Here is a 13,994-nt window from a genome sequence, read left to right as displayed (position 1 = left end):
ATATATAAAAACACGATCAGGGTTATTCACAAAAGGGTGAAGAGTTTGGAGAAGGCCGGAGAAGTGAACAATCTAGGACAACATCGCTGAACTGCAAAGTGAGCTGAATTGGAGAATTTTTCCAAATCATCTACGTTGTCCTCGATTGTTCACTTCTCCTGCCTTCTCCAAACTCTTCACCCTTTTGTGAGTAGACCTGTATATATTCCTGCTAAGGTACCACACGTAGAAAGGGGGAAGAAAGAAAGTCATGTTTAATGTAATAACAAATGGCCTTTTTTAAGCAAATACAATGTAAAAGGTATTCTTTAGAGCACCTGCAAGTTCAAACACTGCTGGCAAACCTTCACCACCCGCTGAGCATTCCAACACTGCAGTATGATCAGTTGTGATAACTACTCGCATCCCTGCCAAACTGTGATTTGAGCATTGAGTCAGCCAACATCATTCTGTTGGCATAGATCAATCATTCATTTTTTGTCTTTCTCTGGCTTACTGCCAAAAACTTAACTGTTTAATGAGATATAGAATCCCTAAATTGAAGGGCACTTCCAGTCAAGTGAGATTAGACAGTCAGCTAATAACGAATGCATTCCAGCAAAAACTGTGCTTGGATTAGAAAGTTCACTTTGCCTAAGGTATCATTCAGATGAGAAATGAGGGCAAATAGGCTGCCGCGTTCAGATGTTGCTAAATGCCACATCTGCATGTGTGCTCTGGCGGCATACAAACTGGATGATTAGTGTGTCCAGAAACGCTGGTCCTGGATGCAAATTATCTGCGTCCAGGACTGGTCAGAGGCAGAGCCTGCTTTATCCACCCGTTCCTCCAGTCAGCGCTGGAGGATCGGAGAGGGGGATCCCTGCAGGGAGCCATGACTGACAGTCACCAGTCTCTGCAGGGAGATGATCGAGAAGTGAGCGAGTGACGGTATGGGTTCACTCACTGCCCGATTTATTGAGCCGATGTGTGACAGTTTCATTGTCACACGTCGGCTCGAACTATGAGGATGAGTAATTTTCACTCACCTCATAGTTCTCCTTTTAAGGTCTCTGTACACCATTGCAACAATAGCACACCTAGACCACCTCACAGAGTCAGCAGGAGGGCAGCAGGACTTCCCGAATCCTGTACAGGCTTTTAACCTGTTTTCACTGCCTTCTGTATTACCAATCACATCCAAACTTCCATGGCAGGCTTGAATAATAAATGAGGTTGTGACCGGCAGTAGGGAGAGTCTTCCAGCATCACAAGGAGATGTATTCCAGGATCTCCAGACTACTAAAAAAGGGAGTATGGTGGTATGGAGTACGACTCCAGGCAGTAATAAAATACACCCCTCCTCCCAATGTTTTTTTTTTGGGATAAATTGTTTATTTATAAAAGATTTCCAGTGCGTGCACATGGCTGGTTCAGTAAAAGTCAAATGAAGTAGAACGAAGTGATATACAAGTAAGCAGTACATACGTTTTTGTATCATTGATGTAATAGAGTGCCTATGGAAATGCCTTTCTTCTTTATGCCTTGTGGTCTAGTACACCAAATACAGGTCGGCTAGAACTATGAGGTGAGTGAAAAGCACTCACCTCATAGTTCTCCTTTAATTAAATTGTGCAACCCAAAAGAACAAAAAAAAAAATGGGGCTTTTAGGGTGCCAAAGAAAAACTTTTTACACACTCATGTCTGAATAAAAGACTGTTTTTTATTTTTGCATATTAAAATGTTATCTAAAACCAATAGTGCGCATGTTCATTTAATTCCAATAGTATTGCAACAAAGTACTTCCATATACATAGGGTATTCGATACCACCAATCACATAATCTTGGTATAAAGACTTGACGGCATTGCTTCTACAAGTCCGTAGATACTGACAACGTCCCCCACCCGCAACAGGCGGGAACAGGAAAATAGATGTGAGAGGAGGCAGAACTGGGAGGTAAAGGGCAGCGCCTGCCACATCCAGATGAGGGCCTTCCCGGGAGATCAAAGCAGAGCACAATAGACCACCAGTAATATGGAATGAACTCTATGTTCTGTGGAGATGCAGTCTTAGTTATATGTTTGTTCCATTTTATGGTTGACTCAAATAATCTATGGATCCGTGGGCTTAGTTTTCTCCTTTCCCACCCTGTTTACTTCTCCAAACATATGTCCAACATATAGATGTCCTCCTAGTATGATGTACGGGTGTATTCCTGTAATACATATGAGCACCCACCTCCCCCCGTCACACACGTCACCCATGGCAGTTAAATTCTAGGGGTGTGGTGCCACGCTCTCACCCTTTCAACCCCATTTCTGCACTGTACACTGCTATATTGAATTAATTTGCATCTCTCCAATCACAGGATACAAAAACCAAGGTCCAAACTGAAGAAATAAATTGGATTATTTTTATATTTCCTGTGGAATTTTGTAACACCCGGCCCATGCTACACAAACACAACAGGCGTCATAATATAAACAAGATATTCAATGTGGTTGTGAACACGTAAAAACAATTCATTGGCTTTTAGACTTTCCTCTTAGACCTTACTGACACGCCATGCTTTGTTACTTCCTCTCTGGTCAGGAAATCAAAATTTGTAATCAGTTCGGAAAGCATAATAGACTCCTGCATGTGTAGCCTGCAAATGTGATCACTTACACTTGTACAAGTGAATGTCCTGTGAATATTGATCTGCATAATTGTGCAGAGTAAATGTGGCCATACACTTTACAACCATCGCAAGACTTTAGCCTTGCGATGGTAAAGTCATAAAAAAAACGTACGAATTGCCCATCTTGGACAGGCAGATCGTACTTGCGATCATCGCAAGCCTGCCCCCTGAGGGGCGGGCTTCCGATGACTGAAATGCTGAACGGGCAGTGTGCGCTTGCGCACACCAGCCCGTTCGGCAGTGATCTCTCGATCGTGTTAAAAACCAGCTGAAAATCGTGCGATTCTCGGCTGGTTTTCCAACATGCTCGATATACAAAAGTCGTGTGACCGTACATTAGAAACGGTCGCACGCCTTCCATACACTGCACGATTCTTGTACGATCGCGGTGGGGTGTATGGGCACCTTCAGACAGAAGCCAATTAACCTTCCAGCAGGTCTTTGGAGTGTGGAAGGAAACCGGAGTACCCGGGAGAAAACACACGCAAGCACCAAGAGGACATGCAAAATAATTGCAGATCGTGTCCTGACTGAGATTTGAACCTGGAACCCCCAGTGCTGCAAGGTAGAAGTGCCATAACAACATGAAGAGGAATAATGACATGAGTGCACATAGCCAAGTGCTCAGTTTATAAATACCCACAAAGGACATTCACAGACCATGTTAATATGTTACTCCAGGGGTGGGCAAACTGCGGCCCACTAGCTGTGGTGCAACTACAAATCCCATTAGGTAATGCAAGTCTCTGACAGCCACAGGCATGACTCCCAGAGGCATGCATGATGGGATTTGTAATTTCACCACAGCTGGAGGGATTTTGTTTGCCCACCCCCATGTTAAGCTGGCCATACATTTTAGGGTGCCCACACACCTTACGATAATTGTGGGAAATCCCACGATCGTACGATTATCGTAAGGTGTGTGGAAGCCGTGCAACCTCTACTACTGTAAGGTCGCACAACTTTTAACTTACGAACATGTTCGAAAACCCGCCGAGAATCGTACGATGTTCGGTGGGTTTGTGGCATGTTCGTACGATAAAAGCCGGACGGGCCGGTGTGCGCAAGCACACACTGCCCATTCGGCATTGCGTTCATCGGAAGCCCGCCCCTCAGGGGGGCGTGGCTTGCGATCATCGCAAGTACGATCTGCCTGTCAAACGATCTGCCTGTTTTTTTGTTGGATTTACAGGATTTAGTGTCAACAGATGGCCAAAAAATGCAAAAGAATAACTAACAGCTTCACAGCAGTTCCAAAGTCTTGTGACATCCCATGTCAGTTCTGCTACTGAATTATTTACAAGTGTCCAGAGGTGACCAGATAAAGCAAAATTCCACACATACATGAAAGAAATAATAAAAGCAAAGTTGGCATACACCAATAGATTTCTCTTGTTCAGCCCACGGATGGCCAAGCCTTAGGATCACAGGAGGACATTTACTAATGTCCTCTTGTGACCCAAAACTCAGCATATGGCAGGCTATTGTACACTATATGCTGAGAGCACACAGCGGTGCTGCAGTCAGGACGGATCCTGACAATAGTCGGGAACCACCCGGCTGTCTGATTGACAACTGGCTCTGCCTCTCTAGAGCCAAAGCCAGCTGTGCCTGCCTCCTCCCCATCTGTCCCTCCAGTCAGCGCTGGAGAAACAAGGAGGGGGGAATCCCTGTGGGGAACGGTGACTGACAGTTCTCAATCTTTTACCTGCAGAGAGCAGTGACTGAGTGATCAGCGTTATGTGATCATTGAGTTCTGGATCAATAGAGCCGACCTGTGACAGCTTCAGTGTCACATGTCAGCTCTAACTATGGGCGTAAGTGCATCTCACTCATCCCATTTGACTCTATCAAAGTGAATGTAGTCACTGTTAGGCCAACAGTTTTTTGCCTGTCTAGTCTGAATTTTTTTAGTTGACCATGGCTCGGATTTTAATATTCCAGCCATCGATGGCTAGCCTTAGCAAACTGCAATGGTTGAGCTTTGATGGTAACCCATCTTCTCTTGCTACAATTGGTAATGGCCCACAACTGCCTAATGGCTAATATACAGGTTTGGTGAAGCTTGCAGTACACACTGCTCTTATACAAAATGAAACCCAAGTAAACAAGGACTTGGCGGCAATAAAAATTTGATAGAGATCGTATTATCTATTCTATGCACTACTAAACGCAAGTCCTTTTTATTGCTTTTTGTTTACTGGTTGTGAGATTCTGCTCACTTTCTGTACCAGTAACAATAGAAAGAGTGAGGGAAAATTTCGCCAGCAGGGACAGAAACGGAAGTAAAAACTTTTCCAGTCTATGCAAAGCTGAACAAAGGGTTTCAGTCCCCAGAACACAGTTAACCGCGCCTATGTTGCCTTCAACTTGCCCGGTGACTGAGCAGCCCTGCGTTGAGGTCAGTTGCTGGAGTGGGCTACACAAACTCTTCCTCTAATTACAGCCACTAGTCAATGTAATAAATGCCTCATTGAATTACTGCTAATGCACAGTAACTCAGGTAAGGGTCACACAGTAATTCCCTGACATCGTGTGTAGGATTATCAGTTGAGTAATGGAGAGATGTTAGTTCTACACTTATGTTCACATACAGCTGAAATACTGTATATATTTTGAAGTTCCAGGGATACATTGAAAAATCCATATTTGCTAAATCTGCTCCCACCCAGTCATACCATAGAATGTGTTCAGCATTGGTGTTCCTGTGTGGGCGATCCATACCATGCACCACCACGTAGAGGATGCTGCAGAGTGGCAGCAGTGTGCTGGGTGCTGAGATGCTCATGTGTTCTGAAAGAGGCCGAAATTGTCAGACGGAGTGATCTCTGTCTGACAGTAGAGGTATAGTCCCGACCGTTGGGTAGAAAGGTAACATTGTGGGAGCATGTGCTGGGGGGGATATTGTGCTTTGGCCAGCCACTGACCATCAATGCTGGGAGGGGTTATTGTTACAGCTGGCCACTGACCATCAATGCTGGGAGGGGTTATTTTTACAGCCGGTCACTGACCATCAATGCTGGGAGGTGTTATTGTTACAGCCGGCCACTGACCATCGATGCTGGGAGGGGTTATTGTTACAGCCGGCCACTGACCATCAATGCTGGGAGGGGTTATTGTTACAGCCAGCCACTGACCATCAATGCATGGGGGGGGGGTTTGTTCTAGCTGGCCATTGACCACCAGTGTGTAGGAGGATTATTATTCTGGCCAGCCACTGAACACCAATGCCGGAGGGGGGGATTTGCATTACTGCCATCGATCACTGATGGATGGGGTATTATTATTATGACCACTTACACCAGTGCTGGGGGTTACTATTTCTGCCACTGAAACAAATATTGGGGCTTATTTCCTTCCACACTACAAGCCATACAACGTGAAGAACACCCAATTTCTTGGCCACACCTCCAGGTGATCCCTTCAAGGCATCCCTCCTAAATCATTCAGATGTTGGCCGCTCTGCAAAAGATATTGTCGCTGAGCTCTTGCATGTCAGGGGGATTGATATGCTCAGTTCAGTCTCTACATAAAGTTGCAATGATACTTACAGCTGCTGCTGTCCTCCCGCCACCAGCCACTTCTGCTCCCATCTCCAGCATGCATGACGTTTAATTCAAGGATTATGACTGAAAATAATTCTAATGTATGGGGAGATGTAAAAAATATTATTTGCCCTGAGTGTCAGATATGCTAGGTATGCCAATCAGAATCTATCATATACAGTAGTAGTATATTGACTGCAGTAAAGTCAGCTCTGATTGGTTACTGGATTTAGCACAGTTGATTTGTATAAATCCAATTGTCAGCTCTAGTGTTGTGGCCATTGTCACAGAGACAAACAGAAAAAGACGAATGTTGAACTCAGAAGCTATTTTTATCCACTTAGTAGCTGTAGAGAGCGCTCTGTGAAGGGGCCACGGAATGTGTGCTTCCATTGACAACGTGGTGCATTGTCCTCCACTTTGATCCATTTTTCTATCACAATGGTGTTTATTTACCAAATGAATAGAAATTGTTCTCTTAGCAAAATGAAAGTTCACTGAGCTTAGTAAACAAAAAAGAAAAATGTGAAGGTTGACATCAATCATCCAATCACATTGCAAGCATTTTTTTAAATTCCATTGCACATGATTGGCTATTTAAAGTCAACGCAACATCACCTTGTTTACGAAGTATGGTGAAAATCCACTTGCTAAGGGAACAGTCTGTTCTTTTGTAAATCAACATCACTGTGTCCAATTCACTAAAGCCTGACATGATCTTAAATTGAAACTATAAAGTAGACCTAGCAGATATTTTTTATACTGTATGTTAAGGTCATGTACAAGTGCATGGACAGCCCCGCTGCAAGGGTTACATATTATTCTTCTGCCCGGAGTTCTTTAATATTGTTTAATTGTGACGCATTTATTATTTCGCAGTACACCCTCTGACAACAGCTTCTTCTGCTTTCTTGCTAAAAAGATGGTGACATCCTTGCATAAGGATCAGTCAGGGTCCATTTCTACTTCCTAAACTGATACGCCAGCTCAGAGATAACAGGCATGTCAATCCCGTTGTCTGTGCAGTTTTTTGTTGCGTTGCCAAATGTCTGACACAACCTCTAACCTTATGACTTAATACAAAGTTAAGCAGGACTTACATTATGCAAATTTCACACTGTTGGTGCCCATGTCAGTAGCCTTTTGGCCAACATCTCTGGATCAGCGGATCGAAGGATCCGGTTGGAAAATCTTTGAACAAAGAGAGCCGGAAACCAATGAGCTGCCAGCTCTGTACAGGTATCCTGGCAGCGGCCGCTTTCAGAATACAATGCAAACAGCGGGAGGTTCCTCGATCAATGTTCGTAAGCGTTGATGGAGGAATCTGTTCTATTTTTTTTTCCGTTCAGCCCACAGGTTGAACGAAAAAAATAGAACATTGCATGGCCAGCTTTACAGTGTTGCAGTCTGATCATTGAGGAGGAAGAGACTGAGGAAATGCTTATTCCTGCAGCAGACTGAAGACATCATCTCGGTCTAGGCAGAGTCACTAGATAGGAACTCAAGGACTGATTTTTAGGGCTGGCGCAGATTTGTGCGGTTGCACGCAGCAGATGCTGCGTGGCTCCATTGATTTCACTAGGGTTACATTCACACGCCAATGGCACTGCACATTTTTTTTTACCACGATCGTAATTGCAGCAAGAAACCACGCAATCTAGTCTGGTGTGACTCAGTTGCCATTAGACATTAATGGCACCACCAGCGTGGTCAGCGGTGGTGGGCGATTCCGTGACTACCTGGCCATCTGCACGGTTTTGTGTATGATTGCTGCGTGGCCTCGGATTGCCCAAGTGTGAATCTGGCCTTAATGATAATGGGTATTTTTTGTTGTAAAAATGATACTGTTTAAAAGTGAGCCGAGCACTGTGTGTACATACTGCAACACTAGCGTCATTAAACGCTGCCCAGTTTCCTGATTGGTCGGGAAGCTGGCCAATCAGGAAGCCGGGCGCCGTGTAATGACGCAGCGCCTGGCATTCTGATTGGCCGGGAAGCCGGCTTCATGCTCCCTCGTCAATTCATGACGAGGGAGCATGGAGCCGGCTTCCCTGTTGGTACCAAAATACCGGTATCTGTGCATCCCTAAAATATATATATATATATTAAAAGCAATTTTGTTTTATATATATATATATATATAACAAAATTGCTTTTTAATTATATATTTTACAGACCAAAGGGGAGCAAATAATTGAACGTCATCATTGGGGTTTACTTACATTTTTTATCTGTTCATTGACTGCTGGTAGTAAGTGACAATCTCTAAATTTTTCATCCATTTTCCCAAATCAGCTCAGTCGTCTTGGAAAAACATTACATCCTGTGCTGACACAATCTTCTATTTTAAACTTTACTAGTGACATTCCAACAGCGGTCAGACATTAGGACTTGCCAGCTCATCCTAGTATTGGCTTCTGTACACTGTCTTTGTGCAGCTGTGTCTGTTTTACACGACCATGTTAAATCATTCCGCATTTGGCTGCACCATTTTTATATCAATTTCCAAAACGTAAGCATTCATGCTGGAGAGCAGTAGGTCAAACGTTGTGCTGTTTTATAGGACACTGCTCAGGTCTTCTCAGCAAGGAATAAAGCAAAATGCACCTCTGCAGAAACAGCGAATGATACTTGGGGGGTCCATTCATAAAAATGTAAACCCAGCATTCATACATTTTTCCAATTGAATCCAATTAGAAAAATGTTTGCATCTTGGGTGAAAACCATGCTTAATTAGGCACCTTAATGTGTGGATAATGTGTCTTGATATATTTGATAAGTTTATCAAATCAATAATTGATAATTATTTATTATCAGGGTAGAATAATTATTCACGTGCCATTGTTCTTTCTTTTATATACAGCTTTTGTCCTCTTGCCCTAGGACAGTTATTGAGATTTTAAAAAAAAGTTCATTAGCCAAATCGTTATGTTCATCTTGGATATATATTAACCCCTTCATGACTGAGGCCCTTTTTTTCCATTTTTGCACCCATGTTATATTCCACATTTTAGGCCTGAAAATGACGTAAAACCCCCCAACATTATATATTTTCTGAATGCCAAGACCCTATAGAATAAAATGGTGGTAGTTGAAAATGTTTATGTTGCTCAGGATCGCTTCTGTTGTAAAGCCGACAGTCGGCTCTACAAGTTTAAACAGAGTCCCGGCGGCAAAAGTCGCCGGGAGTCTGTTTAAACAGCCCCGATGCTGGCGACGTACACTGTACGTCGTCAGTCACGAAGGGGTTAATGGGCCTGACTACCCAAAAGTGAAATTTTCGTAAGGCTTCATTCAGACGGGTGTTAGGTTCCATCACCCTTCCACGGTGCATTGCTTTTCAGAGGGCGTTAGCTGCCAGAACAGGGGTTGCCCCGAGTTCAGGAGGCGACCCTCCCATTTCCTGTGAAACTTTTTGTTGTTGTTTTGTTTTTGTTATCAGTAGCGTGCTGCAACGTTGTACCCACGGGGTTGTGGTTCTATTGCAATGGTCGAGTTTGGCAAATGGCACTGCCTGCCAAACCCCGACATGGTGTTTAAAATTTGTATAAAACATGTATACAAGCATGAGCAACCTTTATTTCAGCTTGTAAGTGGGCATCTGGGGGCAGTAAAAATGCAGATCAAGCGCCTGTTTTAACCCCCCCCCCTTGCCACTTGTCGGAACAAGGTGTAATAGGTGGAGCCTGCTGGACTGAGCCAGCTTTTAACTTCTTACATGTATTGAAATCTCCTTGACTATGTTCCTGTTAGCCTGGAAATCTAAGCTTTTCTCATCCACATGTGTGTGTTCTCCATAAGCAAAGTAAAAAGTATGTAAAAATACAACAAATGAAAACCCCTCCTTATGTGAATGGGAACACAGGCATTGAGTAACAGAGACAGAAGTCAGGTGGTTTAAAAAATTGCAATGTAAAAGCTTACTTGCAGCATTTTCCTTCCCATGAATGGTTTTTTAATGAACTGGCAATGTGTCTCGGAATTTCCTAGAAAATTTGACTACTTCAGAAAGAGTCAATTCCCTAGCACAGCCCCCTTCCTCCTTACACCTCATAACCCTCTGATGCATACCAACAGTGTTAAACTTGTGCTAAGCCTCTAAGCTTCAGAAGACTCTGGTCACAAAAGGGTTAATATGTGTTTTTGTTCTAGCCTCCCTTTCACTTGAAATAAGTCATTGTCATGATGGAAACCTTGAAGACTGAATTACAATAACCAGCGAGGTTTGATACTGCAGACATTCAGTGCACAGTGATGTGCGGAGAGTTCTGCTACAGCCAATGTATGTGAATGGAATGCACCTCTCTCATGCCAAGTCTCTGTCTTTGTGTTGCAGGTTATGTATGAAAGGGGACGAAACCTGAATATGAATCATTATGCCAATAAGAAGAGTGCTGCAGAAAGCATGCTGGATATCGCTCTGCTGATGGCCAATGCATCACAGCTGAAAGCTGTCATCGAAGAAGGACCCTCATTCTCGTACTATGTACCCCTTATTGTTCTACTCTCCATATCTTTCATCTTCCAGGTTGTGGTGGGAATTCTGCTCATCTTCATCGGTTTGTATTTTTTAAAAATATCTTTGTGATCTGGTTTGACTTACCCAAGGAGAACATGACAGGTTAGGGGCAGAACCAAGGTTACATAGTATTTGAGGTTGAATAAAGACATAAGTCCATCAAGTCCAACCTATTGCTGATGTATATAGGTCCATGTATCATCTCCTTCTTGGGAGTACTTGTACCCCTGTATATTACGGTCCCTCAGGAAATCGTCAAAAAGTTTCTTGAACAATTCGACACTCTTAGCTGAAATCACCGCCGGTGGCAGTGCGTTCAAGACCCTAACCGCTCTTACTGTGAAGAACCCCCTTCGCCCCTTGTGCTGGAGTTTTTTTCCACCAATTTCAGGTGGTGGCCTCTAGTTTTTGTAATGGGGTTAATCTTAAAGAGTTTGTTGCTAATGTTGCTGTCACCATTGAACATCTTGTACATGAAAATCATATCCCCCCTTAATCTCCTTACTTCCAACGTGAACATGTTTAAATTTAGTAGCCGTGTCTCATAGCTCTGGTCCTCCATTCTCCTAATTAGTTTGGTTGCCCTCCGCTGGACTCTCTCCAGCTCAAGAACATCGTTTCTGAGTACTGGTGACCAAAACTGGACCGCGTACTCCAGATGGTGGCCTCTGTCCATGGTTCTAGGTGTGAAGACCAGCATGCCTGCAATTACCAGTTGGTGTTAGCTACTGCTGTATGTCCCTGGTGATCTATGTAAGTTCCCAGAGCCCCATGGATTTGCTTAAAGTCAAATTACATCACCAATTGTGCAGACGGGAAGGAGGAAGCAACTGTGGCTTTGTTACTATGGCAATGTTAGTTCCTGTTCAGCACACCGGTTTGAATGGTTTCACTTGCTGTTTGTACAGTTGGCACGGGAGACTTATGTGTGAAAGGCAATGAGCAAAGTTGCTCTGGTACTAAAGCAGTGGGAGCTTTCTTGTGTGATTAGCCGTCTTTTCAAGCATACTGAACTCTATTGTCTATACATTCATGCTCACAGGTCTTTAGGGAGCTACCTATTCAACGAATGTACTGTACATACTGTACTGTGCATATCTATTGTGGGGGATTGAGCTCAAAAGGACAAAGTCCATTTTCAAAAACAAGCTTTTTATTCCAACATAAAGTAGCAATGCAATCAGGCATCCAGCCAAAGGTAATAGTAGAAATGATAAAGTAAACTTCTGCTCAACTGCAGATACTGGAAAAGGTCCCTTGCCCCGGGTAAATGTCCGCTCTGGGAATGGCAGCAGTTTGTAGACAGATTCTTATTGCCCTGACAGTCTTGGTGCAGCGGCCTTAAAGCCCAGCTTGTCTGTCTCTGTGCTGAAACACGAGACTGAACACCGACAGCTTGGACCAGCTGTAGTGACCAAGTGATATGTGGGAAAAAAAACAAAACATGGTCCATGGGTTTGGGATTCCATCCCTGCCAGATATCTTCCCAGTAAAACCAGCCTCAGTGCATGGTTTGTAAATAACATAAGGTGAAGATTTAGGGTTCTCTACCCCTTCACTTGCTGGCCCAACACATTTTTCAGACACCATGCTACACTGTGGGGTCTATTCACAATAATTTGCATTCACCCTGCAAATCTCTGTGAATGTTCATTCAGTGCGAATGGATGCGTTCTTAGTATAATTTCTTTATCTTTATTATCGAATTTCATCATGCAATACCGCATTATGGCAAACACCCTGAATGTTTGTTCTATGCAAATGAGGTCCAAAACCAACCTTCTCAGTAAAATTTTTTCAAGTTTTGAATGCACAATATGTAAAATACTGTATTATGGCCACTAGATGGAGCTGAGGAGCATAGGAAATGAATACTTCTTTTCTACTCTATGTTATTTCTATTTCTGCTTTTCATTTAGTGGCCATGATGCAGAATTTTACCTATAGTGCATTTGAATCGGAAAAAAAGCACCATGTACCATGTTCGTTTTGGGCTGCATTTGCACAGTACAAATGTTCAGGGCCATTCGCCCAGCAAACTGTTTATAGATACACCTCCTATGTGTGTGCATGCTCTGAGTCCTATTTGTCTAAAGCCAGTCTTCTATATGCTAGTCAGCCGTGAACTAAACTTCCTAATTGGTGCAAATACCCAACTGTTTGTTTACTTTCTCCAGCCGGAGCTGTCATATGTCTAAACCTTTGCAGTTTACTGTAAGTTTGTAGTTCAAGTGTGAAGTTGCTTAATCAGTATAAAAATGATTCCAGGGAGGAGTACCGTTCGAGAGGAAGAACAGTATGTACCCAGCAGTAAGCAGAAACCTAGTTTTTCCTTGACTTCATTCCTTTTTTCTCAGTGTATATGCACATCTATATAATATATTGTAAGGGGGAAGGCTCAGCTGGTATTGGCATGAGACAGGAACACCCGGGATCAATCCAAGCAGGTTTGTTACGCACTTTTATTCAGCAAGGCAGCAAACAAACCGTTTTGGAGGAAGGCTTTGTACAATATCTCCATAGCATAAAATAAAACATGAACTATCTAAACTCAAATCAGTTCCTGATTAACAGGGTGCCCCCTGCTGGGTTCTTTAAACAAACTACACATGTACCGTTTTTGGGCTGAGCATTATTGTAGCCGGGCGATTTATAGGCTTTTTTGTTGCATTTGTATGTGTGTTTTTTAAGTTTTAATGCCCAACTTGTAGTGCAGAGCGTGTTTGACACATACCAACATACAGTGGACATGTGACAGTTCATCAGCATTCCCTTTCTGTCCCTGGCCTGTGTCCTACATAAAATATTAACATCTTGTGTTCCCTTGCACTAATAATCAGTCGGTACTGACTGTCCAAAAGGTAATACTTCTTTGATTCCAGTGCACATTTTATGGCCAGGCATTCGCTTTCCACCGTTGAATAGCGCAGGGGTTAGTGTCTGGCTGAGGTATGCAACTGGAAGCTCTTCCACATTATTTCCCTTTACAAGACATCTCCCAGGCCACCATCAGAGGCATCTGTTTGTAGAAATTCTTAACTAAAGTTTGGGGTTCATTACACAATACTGCCTTCAGGTCCTCAAAAACTCTCACTGCCTTTTCATTCCATTTCACAATAGTGGACTTGGTACTGGTTTCAGGAAGCGGAGCTGCTATAGTAGCAATAGTTAGACAAAAACCTCCATTAACGTATTCTACAAGAAAGTCTGTAATCTGTTTTTCGACACTGACGGGAGCCAACTTATAATTGATTCAGTCTTGTCCGT

The 13,994-nt window shown here is 43.3% G+C and overlaps 1 protein-coding gene across 1 annotated transcript in view; it reads left to right on the top strand.

Annotated features, from left to right (window-relative positions):
* LOC108795731 (ninjurin-1-like) overlaps window positions 1–13,994 on the top strand; it is a 43,474-nt gene that overhangs the window by 21,566 nt on the left and 7,914 nt on the right. Inside the window, exon 2 of the mRNA XM_018567018.1 lies at window positions 10,545–10,767. Coding sequence (XP_018422520.1) covers window positions 10,545–10,767 — 223 coding nt within the window. The remainder of the gene's footprint in view (window positions 1–10,544; window positions 10,768–13,994) is intronic.

The sequence above is a fragment of the Nanorana parkeri genome, unplaced genomic scaffold (assembly GCF_000935625.1).
Source record: "Nanorana parkeri isolate BGI_ZX_2015 unplaced genomic scaffold, ASM93562v1 scaffold997, whole genome shotgun sequence".
Lineage (NCBI taxonomy): Eukaryota > Metazoa > Chordata > Amphibia > Anura > Dicroglossidae > Nanorana > Nanorana parkeri.
Note: the sequence above shows the minus strand (reverse complement) of the source record. Positions and strands in the feature narration are given on the sequence as shown.